General features: G+C 39.8%; 1 protein-coding gene across 7 annotated transcripts in view; it reads left to right on the top strand.

Moving 5' to 3' along the window:
• The window catches only part of NEK5 (NIMA related kinase 5), an 86,876-nt gene that overhangs the window by 11,369 nt on the left and 49,816 nt on the right, over positions 1–25,691 (top strand). For 4 of the 7 annotated variants that reach the window (XM_070409113.1, XM_070409114.1, XM_070409112.1 and 1 more), the window contains exons 3-8: positions 4,520–4,616; positions 11,917–12,014; positions 13,854–13,937; positions 14,026–14,096; positions 15,606–15,692; positions 24,486–24,540. In XM_070409113.1, the coding sequence (XP_070265214.1) occupies positions 4,520–4,616; positions 11,917–12,014; positions 13,854–13,937; positions 14,026–14,096; positions 15,606–15,692; positions 24,486–24,540 (492 nt within the window). The remainder of the gene's footprint in view (positions 1–4,519; positions 4,617–11,916; positions 12,015–13,853; positions 13,938–14,025; positions 14,097–15,605; positions 15,693–24,485; positions 24,541–25,691) is intronic. The other 3 variants (XM_070409118.1, XM_070409116.1, XM_070409117.1) reach the window with 1 other exon arrangement.

Here is a 25,691-nt window from a genome sequence, read left to right as displayed (position 1 = left end):
CCTCTCTACTCAGTAAACTCTAGACCCCACACTTAAATTGCTTATTTTGTTACAAGTACCAAAAAACTAATATTTTCTTTTCTTTTTTCATTTAGATACATTTCTTAGTATTTAGTATTAGTTTTGAGAAACAATTTATTGACGTTGTGGCAGGTTTTGGACTCCTTTTTTAAAATTATTTTTTATTTTTTAATTACAGTTGACATCCAATATTATATTAGTTTCAGATGTACATTTATGTAGATAGATTAGACATTTATGCAACTTACTAAGTGATTCTGTTACAGGACAGGGGCTGGCCTGGAGCAGGTCTGCCTCAGGCCTCCTGTAGTGTGTGGTTCTTGACTTTGTGTAGGAAAGATTTTGCAACACGAGTCCAGATGGGTTTTATAGGGAGTATGTTTAATAATGCTGGGGACAGTGAAACAAAGGAAGAAACTGGGGTAGGAGAAACAACAGGGGAAAGCCTCAGCTGTGCTCTGCATTAACTCTCTAGAAATGTTATTGGAAATAAATGAGCCAAGGTGGGGCTGCTTTAGCTCATTGGGAAGTCAGAGAAAAAGGGGGCCTTGGAGACAGGATCAGGGGTGAGCCCTGGTGGAGCTGCCACTGCCCACTGCTCCCCTGGCTGCAAGTCTCGTGGGGACCCTGAGAAGGGGCATGGGCATGCTCTAGAGTGAGCTGCATTGAGTCTTTGTCCTGTGAGCTTTTTATCTTTTTTTTTTTTTTCTGCAGGCAAGAATCTTAGGGGAGGGTTTTAGTAGAATATTCATCAGCTTTCTAGGTGTACTTTTAATATGCTGATGCATCAAAATGAGTGAATAGGGGGAGTTTTGGGTTATTCTTTGGTCTGTTTTACTGTTATCTCAGGTCTGTCTGGCTTTGATGGGGGTTTTTGTTATTTATTCCCCAACTTCATCTGTCCTTGGGTTTAGCTGGCACAAATGGCATTAACTGGGGTTTTTTTTTTCTCTATTTTCCCAGGTCAGGTTGATTTAAACTATGTATTTTCTAGTTAGGGAGGAAGGTATAAAACCATTGCTCTCAAGTGTCCTTGGTTGTTGTAGATAAGGTCTTGTGATTCACAAGCTGCTCAAAATGTTTGACCTTGTTTAATTTTCTTGTCTCAGTTTCCCCATTTCATTTGTCCAGGGATTTTCCTAGCTTCTTACTATCCTACTACGATTCCCCTACATCAGTTTAGTGCTCATGCAGAGGGTTTCCTTTCCAATTTCATGCTGGTTTCTTTTGTTGTGCAGAAGCTTTTAAATTGGGGTGAAAAATACCTAAGCTTAGAGGGTTAAATAACTTACTGAAGGATACATAGATAGGAGGCAGTATAGCTGGGATTGAGAATGTTAATTAAAAAAAATTATTCCTAAGTGAGGGTGAGAAATTTGGAAACACACATACATTATGTGTGAGCCAATGATAAAGAACATTACAGCGGGAGCAGTGGAGAGGAACAGGTGATTCATGGAGGCTGGAAAGTGGGCAGCTGGGCTGATAACCAGGGTAGAAATGACAAGTTAGCAAAGTGCCGAGATGAGGATAGAATGGTGGAAATAAGGTATGATTACTGCCATTGGCACTAAAACATTTGAAAAGTGCTATCCATAGATGATTAATGGAATAATAAGAAAATACAGTAAGTATAAAAGAAGTCACACCTTGGCCAGGTTGCTGAGTTGGTTGGAACATTGTCCCATACACCAAAAGGTTACGGGTTTGATTCCAAGTCAGGACACATACCAAGGTTTCAGGTTCAATTCTAGGTTGGGGTGCATATGAGAGGCAACAGATTGATGTTTCTCACATTGATGTCTCTCTCCTCCTCCTCTTCCGCTCTCTCTCTAAAATCAATAAACATAACCTCAGGAGGTGAGGATTAAAAAATAAAGGAAGTCACAAGAGACAATTTTTATGTGAATGAAAAACATGGTAATCTTAATAAAGAACTTTACTGATCTGATTTATGCAGTATATGACACATTTTCATATTTTATATATTTTGTTTCTTCTCAGTGGTGATTGCTGCTGAACCATTGCATATTTATAAAGAATTTCTTAGCTGCTGAAAGATAAATATTAAAGTAACTTTCCTTTAGATGCCTAAATAGTTAACAGTGTCTCACCAACCTAACTGAACTTTTTAAAAACATTTTTTTTATGTTTCAATTACAGTTGACATTTAATATTATATGGGTTTCAGGTGTACAGCATAGTGGTTAGACATTTATATAACGTATGAAGTAATCACCTTATAAGTCTAGTACCAACCTGACACCATGCATAGTTATTATAATATTATTGACTATATTCCTGAAGCTGTATTTTACATCCTGTGACTATTTTGGAACTGCCAATAAATCCTTTCCTCCTTTTCACCCAGTCCCCCAGCACCCCTCCCATCTGACAATCATCAGTGTGTTCTCTGTACCTGAGTTTGTTTCTGTTTTGTTTGTTCATTTATTTAATTTTTATATTCCACATATAAATTAAATGATATGGTATTTGTCTTTCTCTGTCTGAATAGATGCTTATTTCACTTAGCATAATGCCCTCTTGATCCATCCATGTTGTCACAAATGGTAACATTTCATTTTTCTTTGTGGCTGAGCAATATTTCACTATATATTGAGAACCACATCTTTATTCATTTTTCTTTTTGTTTTTTAATCCTCACCTGAGGATATTTTTTTCCATTGCTTTTCAGAAAGAGTGGAAGGTAGATAGGGGAAGAGAGAGAAAGAGGAAGAGAGAGAGAGAGAAACATTTATATAAGAAAGATACATCAACTGGTTGCTACTGGCTACCTCCTGCCTGCGCCCAGACCAGGGGCAGGGAGTGAACCCTTGACTGGGAATTGAATCCACAACCCTTCTTTGTGTGGGCTGGATGCTCTAACCACTTAACAACACCGGCCAGGGCTCCATTTGTCTTTTGATTGGAGCACTTAATCCATTTACATTTAAAGTAATTATTTATAGGTATGTAGTTATTGCCATTTATTAATTGTTTTCTGATTGTTCTTCTAGTTCTCTCCTCTCTTCTTATTTTCTTGCTTTCTTCTCGTCTACATTGTTGACTCACCTAAGTGTTGTGTTTGGATTCATTTCTCCTTATTTCTTGTATATCTCTTGTAGATTTAAATATATATATATATTTTAATTGATTTCAGAGAGGAAGGGAGAGGGAGAGAGAGATGGAAACATCAACGATGAGAGAGAACCACTGACTGGCTGCCTCCTGCACACCCCCTACCTGCGGGTACCAAGCCCGCAACCCAGGCATGTGCCCTTGACCAGAATTGAACCCAGGACCCTTCAGTCCACAGGCTGACGCTCTATCCACTGAGCCAAAGTGGCTAGGTCTCTGGTAGATTTTTGATTTGTGGTTACCATGTGCTTCTTGTATACCACACTATGTTTTAAGCAGTCTATTTTAAGGTGATGTTTGCTTAAGTTTGAAAACATTCTAGAATCACTACCATTTTTACTCACCCCTTCACATTTATGTTTTTGGCATTATTTTTTACTTCTTTTGTATGTGTTTTGTGTATCCTTAACTTTTGTACTAGTTTTAGTGTTGGTTGTTCTACTGCTTTTATTATGTGTTTGCCTTTGTCAGTGATAACTTTTTTCTTTGTGATATTTTATTTATAGTTTCTTCTTCTTAAAGAAGACCTTTTAACATCTCTTGTAATACTGGTTTAGTGGTGATGAACTCCCTCAGCTTTTTCTTATCTAACTGAAATTTTAATACTGCAAAAGTTCACCAGAAATCATTATTTTTTGCTTATGGTTTTCAATGGTAAACCATTGATTAGATATAGTGCTAATTCTAGAAATTTTGTTTTCTGATGTTGAGAGATTGGTTTCAGAAGTGCCACTAAAAGCCAGTGAAATCTTGGAGAATTTTAGATAGTGTAACTGAAACTAAGGTTCGGTTGCCTGCCACCATGAAAACCAAACTCGTGAGACAGATGCTGGTGAAAAAGGAAAGTGGTTTATTTAAGTGCCAGACACCTGAGAAGACGGGGGACTCTTGTTGCAAAGCCCATCTCAAAAAAAAATCTCATTGCGGGCAAACATTTTTATATGGTGGGGGAGGGAAAGCAGAACAAAGAGATCAAGGGGAGGGAGTTGAAAGGTTCTCTATGTGCAGACCAGTACAGTCCATTCCAATAAGGATCTTGAAACTGGTCAAGTGATGCTTTGCTATATATCATCCTGGTCTTCATTATTCTGGTTTTACCATTGAAGGTCAGCAAATCTCCCGTAACTGGGATGGCTAAAGGTCGAAGTCTGCATCTTCTGAAGTTAGTTCCTAGGATTCTTATACAAACATGCTGTTTATCTACAAGGTACATGTTATTCAGAATAGCATTTACAGAAATAATGTCAAAAGAATGGTGAAATGGGTTACAATTCCCACTGTTAAAATAGGAGAGAGCAGGAAGCATGTTCTTGACAGCAAGTTACCTTTACAGACTATTCTGTCTCTTAATATAATTTAGATGCCCATCCAAGAAAAAGAAGCTTCAAAGAAAGAAGTTATTCTTCTGGCAAAGATGAAACATCCTAACATTGTAACCTTCTTCAGTTCATTTCAAGGTTTGACTTTCTAGCATTCTTAAAGTATTTTAATAAAGTATCAGCATATAGACTTCTATAAAAGATATGTTCCTGAGAACTGTGATTAGTTTTTGTGAATGGACTCATTTTCCCATTTATTTAAATTGTCATTAGAGACATAATCATTATTTCTTCTCTAGTGAATTTTTGTAGACAGGTTTCCTAAGTTTTTTTTATCCTTAATTCTTACTCCCTCAAATAGTTAATAATTGGTATATTAGCTTTGCTGCAGGAACAGCACCCAAATTTCTGTGACCTACAATAATATACATCTATCTCTCACTCATTCCATATTGGTGAGATTTGGGCCTTAGTTCTGGGGTCCAGGCTGAATAAGCAGCCCGGATATGGAGCATACTGTTCTGAGCAAAAGAAAAGAGCAAGATACAAGTGCCCCCACATCATCAGTCTTAGAGTCGTGCTAGGATGTGGCATGGCTTTCATTTTTCTTATGGATTCACATTCCTGTTGCAATGCAGCCATGCAGTTAACCCTGATAATGGAGTGATGGGGGGAGGGGATACTTTGCCCACATGAGGCCCTGAATACCCTGTGGCAATGGGTGGGGCTGTACAGTCTTCTTACAGAGAGGCAGCAAATAGTTATGCACCATTGCCAAGCAAATGGCAAAAATAGAGAGGAAAACTATAAGGAAGCAATTCCTTCATTTGCACACCTGAATGCAAGATCTATTCTGTCGCCATCCATCATTCTATTTCAAAGGCAGGAACAACCCAAAACAAGCAATCAAATAATCATGAAAAGAGCAGTGGTCAGAAATCATTCATTCACTTAACAAATGTTTATCCAGTGCTTACAACATTGTTTTAGTGCCAAGAATAGAGCAGTGTACAAAGCAGCTGAACATATCTGTCCTCATGGAGCTTGCATTCTATTGGGAAGAGTCAGACAACAAACACATATACAGTGTGCCAGTTGTTTATAGGCTGTCAGAGAGCTGTACATGCCAAAGTTCACCATGGGGCATTCCCCAAATCTTCACTTGGCACTGAGACTGCTAAAATTCACAGGTTGTAAGTATTTAATGAACCAGGAATGCTACCTAAGTATCTTCAAGCACCATCAGGAGTTAAAGATCAATCAATCAATCAATCAATCAATAAATAAATAAATAAACATAGATACTATATTTTGAGCTTTTACATTGTGTTTCTTATAAATTAAAATTACTGCATTCAAACTAGTTCTCTGCATGCAACCTTCTTCAACAACTGGATATTTAAAAGAACTCTTAGAATTCTTCTGAGGTCTTCCTAGGAGCTAAGCAGTACACATGAACAGGGAATTCAGTTATATTAAAAACTTTTAAGGGCAACCACTAACTAAAGTGCCTTCATTTCTGTTCATTGATTCCTAATACCAACACCATAAGGTGATCTTTACTTTCCTCATTCTTTGAGTTGTTACTGTGACCCAATCTGACTACCTCCTACTCATCCTTGGGCCTTCTCTGAGATCACAATTCAAATTATAGCCCCCTTTCCTGATTTTGCCTAGCACTTTGTACTTGTATGCATATGTCTATTTATATAAGAAATTATGAATTGGTTTAATATTTGTCTCCCTTTTAATGGTTTTTTTTGCTCACCACTTGATCCTCAGCATCTAGCACAGAGTAGGTGTTCAATATATGTTTGCTGAATTGAGTGCATGGGCTGGACCACTTTAATAGATTAGATTATGTCTTTATACCATGCAAAATGGATATTTGAGGACAGTATTTTCCTGGATACTGTTATAAAATTAGAGGTTATTTTTACAGTATAAATAACCTCTGCTGAATTTGTTTCTATTATTAGCTTACATTTTCTTATGAGAGCTTTCTTTCTTTTTTTTTTTTTAAATTAGAGCATCCTTGTGTTTAGAAAAATTAGAGTTACTGTGATGCTTTGGGTTTGCCTGGAAGATTGTTGGGTCTTGAAACTCCAAGCTTATCTGGAAGCTTTAGACATCCTTACAGCAGCTACTAGACTGTAGATAAAGCCTTTGCTTACCCTCAGACAACTTATCTCTGAACAAGAATTCCGGCTCTAGTTCATAAAATATTGGTAGAGAGTATGGAAGTTTCACAGGTTTGAAGCAATATACGATAAATAAGTAGAGTGTGGTGAGATGTGCTTAAGGCTAAACTAATTCCGCTTAAATTCCTTCAGTAAATATTTATCGAGTACCTATTATATGTCAGGCATGTTTTAGGTCTTGAGGATATATCTCAGTGAACAAAATAGGCAAAAATTTCTATACTGTTGTTTGTTGCTGCTGAATAACAATGACCACACATTTAGTGGCTTTAACCAACACTCACTTAGCATCATCCAGTTTTTCTAGGTCAGAAGTCTGGGCTTGGCTTAGCTGAATTCTCTACTGAAGGTCTCACATAATTGAATCAAGATGTCAGTTGGGCATGGCCAGTGTTGCTCAGTGGTTGAGCACGACCTATGAATCAGTAGGTCACAGGTTGGATTCCCAGTCAGGGCACATACCCAAGTTGTAGGCTCAATTCCCCTGTGGGGTGTGCAGGAGGCACCTGATCAATGATTCTCTCTCCTCATTGGTATTTTTATCTCTCTCCCTCTCCCTTCCTCTCTGAAATCAATAAAAATATATTTAAAAAAAAAAAAAGAATTCCCCAAGCCTATCATTCTCAAAGGAACTGTCCAGAAAATAAAATATTTTTAAAAAAAGATGTCAGTTGGGGCTGCCATCTCATCTGAGGCTCATAGTTCTCTTCCACACTTATTCAGGCTGCTGGAAGAATTCCTTTACTTGTAATTGTCGGGCTGAGATGTCTGCTTTTTTCCTGGCTGTTACCTGGGAAGTGGTTCTCTGCTTCTAGAGGCCAAGTTCTCTTTCCTGCTAGGTGGCCCTTTAGTAGATCCTCTCCTGCTTGGAATCTCTCACTTCCTCTGCCTCTGACCCCACACCCACCTTTAAATGGCTCCTGTGATTAAGTCAGGCCCACCTGGATAATCTTTTCTATTAACTCAAAATCAGCTAATTACTAACTTCTATTATATCAGCAAAAATCCCCTTTGTTAACATAACATAATTCTGGGAGTGATATCCCATTATATTTATAGTTTCTGTCCTCACTCCAGGGAAAGGAGATATAGAGGTTTGCACACTGGGGCAATCTTAGAACCTTCTAGAATATGGAGAATATAACAAAAAAAAGATATATATATATAAAATCAAGATAGACTGAATTCTAATCTCACTTCACCACTTAACATTTCTTAGCTCTGTGACTTTAAGCAAGTTACTTTAATTTCTCTGTGCTTCATTACCTCATCTTTTAGGGGGAAAGGTAGGAAAAGACAGACAATAAATGTAAACATAATAAATACAATTTAAATAGTATGTTAGAAGGTGATAAGTGCTGTGGGAAAATAAGATAGGGTGAGTCAGGAGTGGAGGGAACAATTTTAAATAGGATGGTCAGGATAGCCCTTCTTGGGAAGGTGACATTGAACAAAGACTTGAAGAGTCATGCGAATGTCAGGAGAAGAGCTTTTTAGGCAAGAGGAACAGCCACTGCAAAAGCATGAGGCAAGAGCACATTATGAGACTTCTGATTGGAAAACTGAACACTTTTTTACATAGACTACCCTCACTTAGAATTTCCAATTTCTTTTCTTTACAGTTGAGTAAGAATTTACAGGTACTCTGTGTGCACAATCCTTTTTTTTAAAATTCAATCTTTATTGTTCAGATTATTACAGTTCCTCTTTTTTCCCCTCATAGCTCCCCTCCACCAGGTTCCCCCCCACCCTCTACCCTCACCCCCCCACTGTCCTCATCCATAGGTGCACGATTATTATCCAGTCTCTTCCCGCATCCCCCTACACTCCTTTCCCCCCAAGAATAGTCAGTCCACTCTCTTTCTATGCCCCTGATTCTGTTATAATCACCATCTTATTCTGTTCACCAGATTATTTATTCACTTGATTTTTAGATTCACTTGTTGATAGATGTGTATTTGTTGTTCATAATTTGTATCTTTACCTTTTTCTTCTTCCTCTTCTTAAAGGATACCTTTCAGCATTTCATATAATATTGGTTTGGTGGTGATGAACTCCTTTAGCTTTTCCTTATCTGTGAAGCTCTTTATCTGACCTTCAATTCTGAATGATAGCTTTGCTGGATAAAGTAATCTTGGTTGTAGGTTCTTGGCATTCATCACTTTGAATATTTCTTGCCACTCCCTTCTGGCCTGCAAAGTTTCTGTTGAGAAATCAGCTGACAGTCGTATGGGTACTCCCTTGTAGGTAACTGACTGTCTTTCTCTTGCTGCTTTTAAGATTTTCTCTTTGTCTTTTGCTGTTGGCATTTTAATTATGATGTGTCTTGGTGTGGTCCTCTTTGGTTCCTTTTGTTTGGGGTTCTCTGTGCTTCCTGGACTTGTAAGTCTATTTCTTTCACCAGGTAGGGGAAGTTTTCTGTCATTATTTCTTCAAATAGGTTTTCAATATCTTGCTCTCTCTCTTCTTCTGGCACCCCTATAATTCTGATGTTGGTACGTTTGAAGCTGTCCCAGAGGCTCCTTACACTATCTTCGTATTTTTGAATTCTTTTTTCATTTTGCTTTTCCGGTTGGGTGTTTTTTGCTTCTTCGTATTTCAAATCTTTGACTTCATTCTTTCGATCCTCTAGTCTGCTATTGGAAACTCTGCATAATATCCTTTATTTCAGTCAGTGTATGCTTAATTTCTAGTTGGTTCTTTTTCATAACCTCAAGGTTCTCCTATATTTATCGGCGGTTTCTAGAAAGTTCTTGAAAAACCTTAAAAGTGTGGTTTTGAACTCTATATCCAGTAGTTTGCTTTCCTCCATTTCTGTAATTTGTGTCCTGTTTCTTTGTCTCTGCATTTTTTATGCTTCCCTGTGTTGGTAGAGTGGCTTTGTGTGCTAGGTGTCCTATAGGGCCCAGTGGCTCAGCCTCCCCAATTACCTGAGGTGGACACTCTTGGTGCATCCCTTTGTGAACTTTGTGCACAGTCTTGTTGTAGTTAAGCCTTGATTATTGTAGGTATCACTGAGAGGAATTGACCTCCAGGCCTATTGGCTGTGAGAATCAGCTGTGTCTATAGTGGGAGAACTTCTGTGCTGAAGACACCCTTCTGGGGCAAGACTTGCTTCAGTGGGGCTTTGGTGCTCACTGAGTCTGCCCCCTGAGTGTGTCCCTTATGGATCTGAGGAGTTGTAATCTGGATGGTCCCACTCTGACCACTGGGTACACTGGCTCTTGGATCTAAGGAGGTGCTAATTTAGCCTCTGCCTGAGGCTACCCAGCAGGAGCTACAAAGAGATCTGCAGATTCCCCTTCCTTGTTTGGGGTTTGGAGGTGCCCAAATGAGGCCCAGCTGTGAAGCAATGCAAGCTGCTGTGGGGCCTTGGGCCTTCTCTTGGAAGTTCTGGGTCTGTCTGGCCCAGCTGCAGTTTGTTAGGTAATTTTCAGATTGCAAAGGGCCAGGACATTCATATGCAAAAGCCTCTGCCGCAGCTGGGGTGGGGCGGGGTCTCAGGGGATCAACAGGGCGGAGCAAGCAGCTATGGCTGATCCTCAGCCCTTCCCTAAGGGGCCCTGCGTCTCAGTGTCCCCATAATTGCTGCAAGCACCTTTGAGAGAAAGCCGCCCTTGAGTTCTGAGTTCTGCTCACTGCCAGATAGTCCAGTTTCTCCCCATATGAGTCTAGGTCCCCAGAGACTCACCTGGAACTGGAGTTCAGAGCAGTCGGGGGCTTGTGGCTCCCTCCCGATTCAAAAAGACAGCTGCGTCCTCAGTTGCCAGCCCTTGTCGCGTGCACTCAAGCCTCCGTACCTCTGCACTCCACCTCCACAGCTCCTCTGAGTCTCAGTGTGCTTTTCTCTTTCCTTCTAGTTGTAGAATTTCCACTCAGCCAGCCTTCCTGTAGTTCTGGATGATGTCCGTTTTGTCTTTTAGTTGTATTTTTGAATTTGTTGTGGGAGGCAGCAATTTCTGGTGTTTACCTATGCCGCCATCTTGGTTTTCTCTCGCACAATCCTTTTAAAGCTTCCCCAGTTATTTTCCACTTGTCCCATCTAACATTTAAGTCAATGGTTTTTTTTTTAGCTATTCACTTTTACTGAGTCCTCCAAAGTATTCAATGTAGTTTGTGTAGAAATAATCACATCTGTTGTTTCTCATTAACGATTTATCAGTTATGTAATAATTACAAATGTAACGGGCATAAACAGATTTGGGAACAAGCACAATGATCTTGATCAGTGAGAGCAGAGGTAACCGGGTGTACTACAGTCTAATAGCCCACCAGTGGTAACCTTGAATGGGCGAACATAGTGGATAGAGTGTGCCCATTAATCTAGTGAGAAGGCCAGACAGAGGTCAGTTAGAAGAGTTTATTGTACTTAATAACATGGTTGAATAAGTATCATATAAATAAAAGTTTATACCCAAATTAAAAACGGGTTTATTTATTTTTCCTGGGGTGTTGGGGAAAGACAGCTGCTATTTTATATCAGATTTCTAATCTCTTGCAGGAATGTATTAATAATAATAGCTAACATTTATTGAAATGTCATTGTGTGCAAGCATTGTTCTAAGCATCTGACATTAATTCAATCATTACAGCAATCCTAAGAGGAATTTCTATATTATTATATCCATTTTATAGATGAGGTAATTAAGCATAGAGAAATTAAGATAACTTGCTTAGAGTCACAGAGCTAAGAAATGTAAGTGGTGAAGTGAAATTAGAATTCAGTCCATCTTGATGCTAACTATATATATATATATATATATATATATATATATATATATATACATATATATATATATATATATATATACACTCTACATTTTTTTTTCTGTCATATTCTCCATCCTCTAGAACAGTGGTTCTCAACCTGTGGGTCGCGACCACTTTGGGGGTTGAACAACCCTTTCACAGGGGTCGCCTAAGACCATCGGAAAACACATATATAATTACATATTGTTTTTGTGATTAATCACTATGCTTTAATATGTTCAATTTGTAACAATGAAAATACATCCTGCATATCAATATTTACATTACGATTCATAACAGTAGCAAAATTACAGTTATGAAGTAGCAACGAAAATAATTTTATGGTTGGGGGTCACCACAACATGAGGAACTGTATTAAAGGGTCGCGGCATTAGGAAGGTTGAGAACCACTGCTCTAGAACTTGAAAGACAAGTGATTAGTAAATATTTGAAACGCTTCCAGAACCAAATGATGCCTTTTCTTACAGAGAACAACAGGCTGTTTATTGTGATGGAGTACTGTGATGGAGGGGATCTCATGAAAAAAATCAATAGACAACGGGGAGTGCTATTTAATGAAGATCAGGTAAAAACACTTCTAATTTCCCTTTTAATTTATATGGGGGACATTAAATTCATAATGCCATAAATAGTAGACTGTGTTTAGATGAAGCATGATTTCTGGTAGAGAATTCAAATCACAAAATAGTGATCAATATTCTTGATAGATTTAGTCTAGAACATGTTTGCAATTGAACTTAAATTGAATCTCTTTTTGAGAGTGAAGTTTGCTTGAGAAAATATTGTATCTTATTTTTGGACAGTCTCATGTAGGGTGACCCTGAAATAAATTTTCACAGCTAAAAAATCTGAATGTGAATATTCCTCGGCCATTTTAAATGTGATATATTTATAGGTTCACTCTTCTTCCTTTTACCATTTGTGCTCACTTTGCTAGGGAGAATAGAAGCTCTTCTTAGCAATGGCTATTTAGTCTCATTGGTTATTAAGAGCAATGGCCTTGATTCCCATTTTCTTTTTTGCACAAACACATTTTTCTACTATATTCTGAGTTTCCTTTAGAAACTTCTGGGGAGCTTTACTCCTGATGGAAACAGGTATGTGTGCATGGAAAAGAATCCCAATCAGGCCTTGTGTGACTGATGGGAAAGGTCACTGCCTCAATTAGTGCCCAGGAATGGCCCAACGGCTTTCTTCCTTTTTCTTTTTTTAAAGAATTTTATTGATTTTTAGAGAGAGAGGGAGAGAGAAACATTGATGTGTGAGAATGAAACATCCATCTGCTGTCCGCTTGCACACCCTTCACTGGGGATCAAGCCTGCAACCCGGGCATGTGCCCTGACCAGGCAGGAATCAAACTGGCGACCTCTCAGTGCACAGCACTATGCCCACCCAACTGAGCCACACCAGACAGGGCCCAACAGCTTTCTTTAGGCCACTTGCTTCTTTGTTTTATTTTAGTATTTATGAGCATCAGCCCATATAAGTTCTTCCTCAAATTAAAATGTAACATTTTAAATGTACAAATGATTAATGAATCAATATCTCTAACCTCTGTAAACCTCACTAAGCATTTTTCCTATGCTCATTTACATTGTATATTAAATTTCATATTTTTAGAAACCTTGTTTTCTTTCTATCTAGGTATTATATTTTTCCACATTTAATAAAAAATACTTTTCTCTACAAAATTTTGAACTAAGTTTCCCTTTGTTGGGTGAGAACTAAAATTACAACTGAATCGTAGTATCTGGAATATAGCTTTTTTTTCTATTGTTTTTCTCTTTCTGTATAATTTGGTAAACAAAGTATGAATGAAATTTTAGAATAGTTTAAATAAATCTCTATAGGCATAGAATACATTTTACTAAAGAGGCTCATGGCCAGCTAAGGTAAATAAAATCATGACTAAGAAAATTAAGCCTTAAAACGCTTAAAAGTAACTTTTTTTTGTTTTTATATTGTGTACATATATATTGGTATTTCATGAAAAAATGTAATAACCTCACATATTATCCATTTCTTTCTCCTTCATTCTATCTTGGCATACTCCTTCCACTGAAAAGGAAAAACTGGTGGCACCAGGGTTATCAAGAAACAGGGCAGCTTGCCTACTACCCTGATGCAGTTAGCAACCTAATATTAAGAAAAAGGAAAATTGTGAACTGCCTCCTTTCTCTTTTGCTTTTTTTTTTTTTTTGTCTGTTGTGTTTTGGAGTTCACTTTGATACCAACATGTTTGGATTGTTTTTTGCGCCTCCATTTTTTTAGGTTTTATATTTTATTAGTGTCATTCATGTAAACACACATACATCAATATGTTATTTCCCTCTTTTTGCATATCATGAAAATACTTCAGTGACCACCAGACTATTCACAAGTTTTGTTTATGTTTCCTCTACAGATCCTGAGTTGGTTTGTGCAGATTTCTCTAGGACTAAAACATATTCATGACCGGAAGATCTTACACCGGGACATAAAAACACAGGTAACAGCTCAGAGAGAGAACAAGGACAGAACTGATCTTTTGTTTTCTTGAAATCTCTCAAACAACATAGCATTTTCTCCATTTACAGAACATTTTTCTTAGCAAGAATGGAGTGGTCGCAAAGCTTGGGGACTTTGGTATAGCAAGAGACCTGAACAAGTAAGTTCTTTGTAAAAATCATATTTTCCTATTTATAACAACCAAATATGTATATTTTAAGTATTATAAGTTAAGAAGATATTAAAGGCTTAGTTTCCAGATAATTGTAGATAACTATATAAATCCATTAAATCGCCTGTTGACATGGCTCAGTGGTTGAGCATGGACCTATGAACCAGGAGGTCATGATTTGATTCATGGTCAGGGCACATACCCGGTTTGTGGGCTTGATCTCCAGTGTGGGGCATGCAGGAGGCAGCCAATCAATGATTCTCTCTCATCATTGATGTTTCTATCTCTCTCTGCCTCTCCCTTCCTCTCTGAAATCAATAAAAATATGTTTAAAATATATTTTAAAATAAAGTGTAAGAAAAAAATAAATCCATTAGATCATTCAGATGGGAAAAAAATCATTCAGATGGTACTTTGTCTGAGGTTAAAATTCTTAAGATAAATCTTGGCAAGATAGAATAATGGTGGCAATGTTGTATAGTGTCCTCTAAACTTATCAACTGAGATGTAACTTTTTTTTTTAATCCTCACTTGAGGATATTTTTCCATTGATTTTTAGAGAGAGTGGAAGAGAGAGGGAAAGACAGAGAGAAATATCTATGTGAGAGAAACACGTTGATTGGTTGCCTTCTGCACCAGCCCCAACCAGGCCTAGGCAGGGAAGGAGCCTGCAACCGAGGTACGTGCCCTTTACTGGAATCGAACCTAGGACCCTTCAGTCCGAAGGCCGACACTCTATCCAGTAAGCCAAACTGACTAAGGCAAGATGTAACTTAATATGCATAAAGCTAGTGAGAATTTAGCAAAACAGACAAATTTACACATGCTGGAGAGAATATATGGGTGTAACTGTTTTGGAAGATAATTTGGTGGTATTATCAACAGATTTTTAAATGTTCTAATTTTGGGAATTTGTTGTAAGGGGATAATGTGAAATTTGGAATAATTTAAATGTCTAATAATCGGAAAATAGTTAAATGTAATAGAACTCGGCATAGCCAGAACCTGAATATTATGTAGTCACTAACATTCATGATTTTGAAGACTTCTTGATGATGTGAGGAAATATTTGTTACATCAGGTAAAAATATGGAATTCTGAATTTTAAATACACTATGATCACAGTTTTGTGAAAAATTGCATGGAAAAAGACAGGAAGGATATATATCAGAATTTTAACAATAACGTAATTGTTTTGGGGTGGTAAAATTATGGATAATTTTTTTCTTCTTTATTCACTTTTGTTTTTCTCAAATTAAAATCATGAGATTGCACTCCTTTGATAATTGGGAAGAGGGGACTCTTTCTACATCTGGGAAATTTTTTGTGGATTAAGCCATAACATTTTTTTTTTTAATGTGTAAATTTTGGGGAGGTAAATTATAAGTTTAAAAATGTACACATTTTTATTCTTTTTTCTTGCATGTTTATATCTTAAGCCTTTTTTTTGCTCCAGTAATAAACAATGTCATTTTATTACCTAACATAATTTGCTAGTTCCACAGAACTTGCGCAGACGTGTGTTGGGACACCTTACTACCTGTCTCCAGAGGTCTGCCAGAACAAGCCCTACAACAACAAAGCGTGAGTGGCCGACTGTGGGCTAAGGTCTCAGTAAGATCAGACGGGTTCTCTGTTTCTTATGATACTTTTGTGATCTTATTTTCTTCCTGTGTGAAATGAGTATCCCAGTGACTATATCTGGCCACCTCAGTGTTCCCAGAAGCTTTTGAACTTATTTAGAAAAAAGCAAATTATCTTTATTTAAAGGCACAAATGAGAAAAAGGCTACTGTTGAAAATTGGTCATTGTGACATCCATCTTTGTATTTGATTTTCATATTGTGGGGGAGGAACAAACTTCCCTCTACCCTCAAAATTCTTTTGCTTGGTCTAATAATCAAATAGACATGAGAAAGATTAGTACAAGAAAATAACCTGGCTGGGCAGCTCAGATTGTTAGAGCATCACTTTAGATACTCTAAGTTTGCGTGTTCAATTCCCAGTCAGGGCACATACAAAAATCAACCAATAAGTGCATAAATAAGTGGAACAACAAGTCGATGTTTCTTTTATCTTTCTCTCCCTTCCATCTCTAAAATCAATAAATTAAAAAAACATTAATTAAGAAAAAAGAACCATATTTGATACATACATAGGTATGGGAACCCCACATACATGAGAGAGTCAGAGACCCCACACGTAGGAGAGTTTCAGAGACAGCAAGGGGACATGGGTATCTAGGACATTCTGACCTAGGATGAGTAAGACGGCTTAGGGGCTTCAAAGGGTCGTTGCAATATGATAAGAGCAGACCTTTAGGAAATAGTTTTCCTTGCCCTGTAGATAGGTCAAAAGTTATCTCTGATAATAGTTTGTTATGGGCTAAACTCCTAATTTAAGTTCTTCTAGGTAGTTAAAGAGAGGAGCAGAAATTTCTCTGGAACCTGTGGCTAAAGTTGCCTTTAGCTCTAAGTAATCTGCATACCGAGGCACTTCTCCGGTTGCTTGTTCTGAACTCCTCTTCCCCCGCCCCCCACAGCAATACCTTCTTAGTGTGGTCGGCAGTTAGACAGACATGAGCAGAAGGAGGACGATGGGCCAGGTACAGAAGGTCACTTTGGTGGAAAGACTGGGTGCCCAGCAAAGGACGGTTGTAGGGTGGGACCTCATCCCTAGGGTGACTTTTTCTCCCCTAGCAAATCCCTGGTCATGAGGTTTGGATCTCTGACCTTCCCTCCCTAGAGAACATCTAGGCCTCAGTTGTATTTCAGCTCCAGGCCCAGAAAAGCAGCAAAACCAGAGAAGTGACCCCACGGCTGACCTCAGGACCAGCTGCATTGAATAATGACCCCCTGCCCTGGCCCCGACCAATCAATCAGTGGAGACCCTGACCCTGAAAGGGCACACTTGGAAAACTGCTGAATATACTATTGAGATCTTCCTCTGTGATCTCCCTAAAATCTGCACCCTTAAAACCCTTAGGAAAGCCTGGCCAGAGTGGCTCAGCTAGTTGTGTCCTGTGCCCTGAAAAGTTGCTGGTTCCGTTCATGGTCAGGAACCTGGGTTGTGGATTTGATCCCCAGTCAATTGATGTTTCTCTCTCACATCAATGTGTTTATTTCTCTCTCTCTTTAAGCATGTCTGCATGTCCTGGGGTGAGGATTTAAAAAAAAACACCCAAACCTCAGGATGGAGGACCCAGTGTACTCTCCCTCCCCAGAGCACTCCCGTGCCTTCCCCTTCCTCCTCATCCCCCCAGGCATGTCACCTTTACCGTCCTCACTTCTGAGCTCCAAGGGCCCCTCCTTTGCCTCTATGACTTGTTTCCTAAGCCCATTTCTTCTACGAATTACTTCTACTCTGTGATTTTCTAAATAAATGTTTTCTTATAGTTTGGGTCTTGGCTCTGAATTCTTTCCTGCCAGAACTCAAGTACCGAGGTTGCTGAACCCAGGTCCAGTCTGACCCCACCAGTCTAACACCTGGTGCTATTCCTGCTGTTGCCAGTAAATGTGATAAGTTCTTTTGTGGTGAGAAAAGAATTCCAAATGCACACACATGGAGAAGTTTAAATGTGAGGGCAGATTTTATTGTGAATTAAGGGGAATCCATACACCCTTGGGGAAGTGGAGGGTGGGCAGGCTCTAACACCTTGTCATGAGGCTCATGTTAAACCTCCATATATCTTCTTGGTTCAGGTAAAGAAGAACCATTCAAATTCCTAACTTTTCCTGGGCCTGGAGTTGACCCTCCTCCCAGTAAGTTCTATTGGGATTTCATGGCCTCTATCCAATTCGATTACCTTTCCAATTGTTCCTAAGCTAGTGATAACCAGAAGGGTGAGCCAAAGTCCCCCTCACACCCCCCCCCCCCCCCCCCCCCCGCCTGGGGTGATGTCTCACAATGCTGAAGAATGAGCTCCGCTAACCAGAAGATTTAAGCAAAAAGTGTGGAAAATTTATTAAAAGCAGACTCAGACTCCCCCCATGGGGAGGGGGCCCAAATAATGGGTTTCCAGCAAAGCTAGTCAGTCTAGGGGTATATACTGAAGTATGGTAGCAATCATCTCAGGTAGAAACTATAGGTTAACTTTAATTCTGCTGTTTGGCTTCTGTACTTATTTGCTTTGTTTAACAATAGAAAAGTTATTGTGATTTTCTGAGTTATATAAATCATCCCATTCGATTAAATACCCTATTGATTGTAATGTGAAATCCCATTTGTTGTGGTCATACTGGTCTTAGAAAGCACATTTTTCTTTACCTGGGAAGGACAGCACAATTATCCCAAGGTCAGAGGGCTCCAGTTAACGTGTCCCTGTTGACTCAGTGTTCTGGAAACGCAAAACTATAATTTAGATAACATGCTGCTTTGCTTCTGTAAACTGCTTTTTTTGCAAATCAGATTCCTCATTCCAAACGCTGGGATGTAATCAATACCTTTGTGATCTTTGCCTATATAAATCTGGCGCTGCGGCCATCTTATCACTATGAGATTTGGGGAATGGCCCCTCATAGTCCTGGATTGCAATAAATATGACTCTTTAATTCGACTTCTTGAGGTGTCCTTCTGTGATTCGCGGGGTACATTACAACAATACATGCTATAAGCCTGCTCTATATTTATCTGTGTTGCCACCTGATTGATTTCCTCATTGTTCTTGCCCAGCAACGGACCTGAACGTTCTTTGTTCCTATGCACCAATACACCTTGCGGTTGCAGGCCCTCCCTTGGTTTCACATGTCTCCTCCTCTATGTCCAAAACATTCTGTTATTTTTGCATGGTTGGTTTTTGTGATTAGGCTTGTTCAAACTGCCGTGTCTGTCCCTGCCTATGTTCCACCTGCCTTTGTTTTCCACTGACCCCCTGCCCTGCCTGCCTGCGTGTCAAGCTAACTTCTCTCACTAGGCCCTGTCCCTCTGTTTTGTCACCCTGACTCCCATTGTGCATGTCCAGAAGTTTCATTACATCATCTAGTTCCTATTGTGCATGCTGAGCAGAGCACCCCTGGGGATATTTCTGAGGATTAAGTTCTCTGAAGTGTGTGAATGAGTCTGTTTACCAGAAACTAGATGGAATTCTGCACTGTTACCTGCTTCTCTATTTATTAAGATTACTTAGTTCCCTTTTGCTTTCTTCCTTATATTAATAACTATCTTTATCATATTAATAGTTACCAACACTGCCAATACCACTGCCAATATAAACACTATTTACTTTATTACAGAGAAGTGTTGTAGGTGGGCAAGATAGAAGGCATTGGTGACAGAGCACTAGATTAGGAGCTCAGAATCCTAGTCTTACTAGTACATAGGAGTTCGGAATGAGTCACCCCAAGACGTGCTTCTGTGGTATGTGGGTTATTTTTGAGTTAAAGGCAACCAAGACCCTGTGGGCTCAAAAGAAACTACTGCTCTCCCTTAATTACTTAGAAGAATTTAAATTAGGGGCCATTCCATAGTAAGAAATAATCAGAGATAACCTTTTTGATCTATCTATAGAGCAAGGCAAACTTGTAATTACTCAAAATCTGTTCTTATCCTGCAGTGGCTTTCCTCCCCTCTGAAGCCTCAGGGTACCTTACTCCATCCTTAGCTCAGAATGTCATAATACTTCATTTGCCCTTTCTGTCTCGGAACCTCTCGTGTATGCAGGGTTCCCATATGTACATAGATAATTACATTTGGTTATTTTCTCTTAATCTGCCTCATGTAGATTTAATTATTAGCCCTGTTGAGAGAACACTGAGGGTAGAGGAAATTTCTTCCCCACACTTGGCTCTGTCACCAGCTTGACCAACTCACTTCACCTCTGTGAGCCTCAGTTCCCCACCTGTAGCAACAAGAATACTGGCTAGGTAATCATTAAGGTGTCCTCCACCTTTAAAACCCAGCTATTTTTTAAAAAAATGTATGTGATACCAGAGCCTAGTTCTCAGGAGTAATATTAATATACATAGTGATAAAAGATGAAGATGAGGTAGTTTCTACTTTCATTTAAGGAAACGAAAAAATTTTTTCGATTTTCAAAGCTTGACTTCCATTTGAACCGTTTGGACTGTAGGAAGTCTGAATTCCTTTTGGGAGTTAATTGTCTATTTGTTTAGGAAAATACCCAGGGATATGGGGCTGTTTGAAAGATAAATGGAAGGCAAAGCCCAGTTAGTAGAGATTTACAAAGAGAAAAGTAAACATTCCTCTGATAATAAAAGAACAGACATTTGTTTGTTTGTGTTTGAGCTGACCCCTGGCACCAGAGGCCTTTGGCCTCCAGAAGAGCAGGAATGCAGCTCGTGTAGAGCTGGGTAGAAGGGCAGCTTCCAGAGCAGAGTTTAGTGCTGCTGCCAGCCCAGAGCTCTAGGGTAGCAGCACTGTTTTGTTTCCTTGTACTGTTTTTTCAGAATTCGGGTCAACATTCAAATATGTTCATTTTAGCAATAATCAGCTGCGTCCTCTAGACCAGGAAGTCATTCCCAGGTTCACCTCAGTCCTCACCACACACAGGGAGGCTTTATTTGTGGGACTGTCAGTGTAAGAAACATTCAAACCTGTAAAGAATTTTTATTATTTTATTTGAGCCAAACTGATGAGAATTGCTGGGAAGCAAAATCTCAACAAATTGAGAAAATGCTCCAAAGAATGGCAGTCTTGCACCTTATTTTATACATTTCAATCAAAAAGTAGATATAAGTGGGTTACATGAAATCCCTTTGTGACAGATTAAGAAGGTGGGAGAAAGCAAAGGTGGGGGGACACCTCTGAGATTGGATAAAAAGTAAAATGATAGTCATACATCTTTTACATAGGTGGGTGCAGGATAGTTAACAGTCAGCAATTAACATGATAACAATAACAGTGAAGTCTACACTCTGGTGTGGTTGTTGTGCCAGGAGGGGTCCAGAAAAAAAGAAGTTATCCTGACAGTCGGAAGGTATGTTACCATAGATGCAAAAGACAATAGACAGGCTCAATTAAGGTAAAGGTTGACTTTTTTCAGGGAAGATTCTAGCATAGGTCTTGACTGAAAGGTTATCATGGTGATACGCAGGCAGGCTAAATAGCGATCTCAGATGGTTGTTAACGTAAGAAAACATTCAAATCTGTAAAGAATTTTTTGTGAGTTTATTTGAGCCAAACTGTCGACAATTGCCAGGAAGCAGAATCTCAATGTATTGGGATAATGCTCTGGAGAATGGCAGTTTTTCATCTTGTTTTATACATTACAAACACAGTGGGTTACATGAAAGATAGATTAGGGATGCAGAGAAAGCAAAGCGGAGTTGGCGGGGGGGGGGGGGGGGGGCGGTGCCTTTGGGATTGGATAAAAAGTAAAATGATAGACACATGCTTCTTTTACATAGGTGGGCACAGGATAGTTAACAGTCAACAATTAACATGATAACAATAACAATGAAGGAATTTGTGGTCTCTGTCCAGGTGCCCTGGCTCATTGGTTGTGCCCTGATGGGTCTGGAAAAAGGGAAGTTACAAGTTACCCTGACATTCCAATGATATGTTATAGATGCAACCATAGACAGGCTTAGTTAAGGTAAAGATTGACTTTTGTCAGGAAAGAATCTAGCCTAGGACATGACTACCTGCCATAAACTGCTTTTTAATTAAAAGGTTTTAATTTCAGACCATCCTTTGTGGTTACTTTAGGTCTATGAATTTGCAAGGCCGCCATGCAGGCCTTCCCTGTGTGGCCCTTTTTGTCCACCGTGGATAAAGAATAATCGAATTTATTTAGGCAAAGGGGGTGGAGGATGGGACATCTACAGGAAAGGGCTGCACAGCACTGAGCCACAGGGACACTGGGTCCATGAAGGTAGCACCCAGGAGCCAGAGTTTCACCCCCATGTGCAGCCACTGGCAGGAAACTTGTTGAGTTGGTGGGCTTGGAATGCAGATAGAATGCAGATGTGCCGGGAGCCGGTCCATCCTTGCTGCTTGACACAGTCGCTGCAGGAAAGAAACATCTGCACAGCATATGTTTCAAGGGACCTGGCATATATAGCATATTGTTCTTAATATGTTTGCTCTCTTTAGCGCCATGTGTTTTAACCAAGGTCACCTCTCCGAGAAAGGTTGTTTCCCCAGGTGGGGATCTTTCCCTGAGGTTAGGGAGGGGATACAACCCCTTAATTAAGTGCCAGGCGGGTAGTTAAGCTACATAATCTTTACTCCCTGGAATGGAGATAAGAAACGCCCTAACCTTTGTAATAGAAATTGACAGGATTAAAATCGGCTGGTATAAATATGGATGTAACAAGACAATAAACATCAGAACCTCATCAGATCCTAACCAGAACCTAGACAGAGAACATGGCAAAAGATCCTGGACAGAACCTGGCTACAGAACTTCACTGGAGAACCTAACTAACAAGACAACAAGACAGAGAACCTAGAGAGAGAACCAAGAGACAGGACTTGGCTGGAACCTAACGAGAGAACATGGCAAAAGATCCTGGACAGAACCTGGCTACAGATCTTGGCTGGAGAACCTAGACAGAACCTAGAGACAGAACCTAGCAAGAGAACATGGCTACAGAACCTGGCTGGAGATCCTGACCAGAACTTAGCTGGATCCTATCCACAACTTCGCTGGAGACCAGAACTTCGCTGGAGATCCTGACCAGAACTCGGCTGGGGTTCCTGGCTTGAGATCCTGGAGGGAGAACCTCGCTGTGCTGATCAACTGAACGCTGACCCCGTGCCATTCCTTCTTCGCCGACTCCGTCCACACCTTTGGGGACCCCTGGACCTGCTGGGGTTGGACCCCAGCACAGATGTGCAATCAGGTATCTTCAGGACAATTTCAATTCCTTGTATGGCCTGACTCCTGGTGTCCAGCGAGCTCTTTTTCTGGTCTTTTGTTCTTCTGGAGGGGAAAAGGAGCGGTGTAGGCTGCTCCCCACAGGGAGAGAGCGAACTGGGTCCTTTGTCTTAAGGCTTTTATCTTTCTCTTGCAGGCAAGGACTTTAGGGGCGTTCTCAGGGAAGGGTTTCAGCAGAATTTTCACCAGTTTTCTAGGTGGGGTTTCAGGGTTGAGGTCTACTGATTGATCAGTGCCAATGCAGGGGGCCATCAGTTAGGACAGCTGGTCCTGGCATCAATCACCTGGTTTTGCTGCTTTTCTGAGCCTGGAGCTGAAATACAACTGAGGCCTAGATGTTATCTCTGGGGAGGTGACCTTCTGTATCTGCTGTAAATTGCTCAGCCAGTTTGTTCAGCTATCTGTTTCAGTGTCCCTACTCCACTTGTCCTGGCTTACTGGCGTGTCTCACCTTACTGCCTTGAATTTTCATAATACATTTTTTGTCTCTTAAATTCATGCTTTTTGTTCTATAAGGCAACTCCTTATTAAGGCAATCACATATAGCAATCACATATAAGTACTAAGTACGAAAGAGCAAGTCTCTAGTCATCTATATATATAAAAGCCTAAACGACCAGTCGACCAGTATCTGTGACGTGCACTCATGACCAGGAGGCAGACGCTCAATGCAGGAGCTGTCCCCTGGTGGTCAGTGTGCTCCCACAGGGGGAGCGCTGCTCAGCTGATCCATGGGTGCCAGATGCCTGGCTCATGGCTGGTCAGCACTGCTGCAGCAGTTGCACAAGCCTCTCCCGTGGACACTCCCCCTGTGTCCCCCTCCCCCATCTGGACCAGAACCTTGGCAACAGCAGGCGCAGCGGGGCCAGGATGAGCTGGAGCAGTGTCTGGCCCAGGCTCGGGCTCCTCCCCAGCCCCCTGCTGCTTCGTGCACTACATCCCTCTGGGGATATAGGACTGCCGGTTTCAGCCAATCCCCACAGGCCAGGCTGAGGGACCCCACCGGTGCATGAATCTGTGCACTGAGCCTCTAGTATATTATTAGCACATTTTCCAAGTTTATTGAGTGCCAGATACTATGTTCATCACTTAATATGTGCCCGTGGGGGAAGAAGAGAGGGAAGAAGAGGGGAAAAGGAGTGGTGTGGGCTGCTTAATACCTTTGGTTCTGTCAATAGCCTTGAGTAGAACATACCTTGCTAACTCAACCAAATTTTACCTTTTGAATCAAAACAAAATTTATGTTTGAGTCCTGCCTTCCTCTGCCAAATGCTCAAAATTTCATATACATTTTATTTGAGCACATAATGTTGAAGTATACCTTTTCTCTGTTAGGATTCTGACACAACTACAAATTGTTTTTATTTTACCTTTTATGTTAGTAAGAATAAGAATTGATAATGTGTCTGAAAACATTTCAAAAAACTAGTCAACCTATATAAAACTGTAAAGATACACAAGTATAAAGCACTGTAAGGATAAGGCTTTTATTAAGAACTATGGATATATTTTTGGCATGTAAACTCTTATCTCCTCCAGGGATATTTGGTCTCTTGGCTGTGTATTATATGAGCTCTGCACACTCAAGCATCCTGTAAGTATGTTAATTGGTAAATTAATGATGAATTTTTTAAACTATTAACTTATGAGAGAAAAAGTTTGGTATTATTCAATTATTAAAAATTATGTGGGAAAGGGGGGTAAAAGGTAATGGAAAAATATAAAGATAAAGGAAAAAAGAAAGCAACAAAAATTATGTGGACAAGCTATTAAGAAGAAAAATAGATCTATATATGCTAACATGGAAAGCTGTTCATATTTTATAAGCTATATTATAAAGTAAAAGTTCCAAGTTGAAGAATAGTATATGTAGCATATTTGCATTAAAAATAAATGAGGTGAGGCCTGGCCAGTGGCTCAGTTGGTTGGAGAGTTGTTCCATATACCAAAAGGTTTCGAGTTTGATTCCAAGTCTGGGCACATACCTATGCTTCGGGTTCAATCCCTGGTTGAGGGAACTTACAGGCGGCAATGGATCAATGTTTCTCTCACATCCATGTCTGCCTGGCTCTCTCTCATTTCTCTCTCTCTCTCCCTTCCCCTTCCTCTCTCTAAACATAACCTCAGGTGAGTATTAAACAAACAAACAAACTGTGAGCATATATAGTCAGCAAAGGAAAAAGGTACATGGGTGAAGTCTGTAGGAAACCAGGCACAAGCTTTCAAGAGCCTTTCCTAGTAGATACACAGGATGCGCTAATTCCTCTAGCAACAAGTTGTGACAACACGTATGAAATGCTATGTACCAGGGAAGCTCTAGAGACCCAGTGCCCAGGTATGAACCAAACTTCCAGACTCCTAGAAAGAAAGAAGGTGTTCAGCATAAACATATTGTTTACATAAACTGTGTAGGTAAAGAGAGCCACTCTGAACATTTAGGGAATGGTGGGAACACTTCAGAAATCTAAGTTCCCAGATGTCAGCCAAGGATCAATATTGTAAGCAGGATAGCAGTCGTAGGCCTGCTATGTTAACTCTTTTTTACACAGCTGCCATCATCATCATCATCATCATCATCATCATCATCATTGTCCAAGGTCACACAGCTAGTCAGTGTCTTACCAAAACCTGCATCTTACTGCCACACCTTGCTGCTGAACATTTTTATTACAGTCATGTGTCTCCTAACGTCAGAGATGCACTCTAAAAAATGCGTAGGTGATTTTGTTGTTGTGTAAACATTAT

The sequence above is a fragment of the Myotis yumanensis genome, unplaced genomic scaffold, assembly GCF_028538775.1.
Source record: "Myotis yumanensis isolate MYYU_CA2020_CCGP unplaced genomic scaffold, mMyoYum1.0.hap1 SCAF_3, whole genome shotgun sequence".
Taxonomy (NCBI): Eukaryota; Metazoa; Chordata; class Mammalia; order Chiroptera; family Vespertilionidae; genus Myotis; species Myotis yumanensis.
Note: the sequence above shows the minus strand (reverse complement) of the source record. Positions and strands in the feature narration are given on the sequence as shown.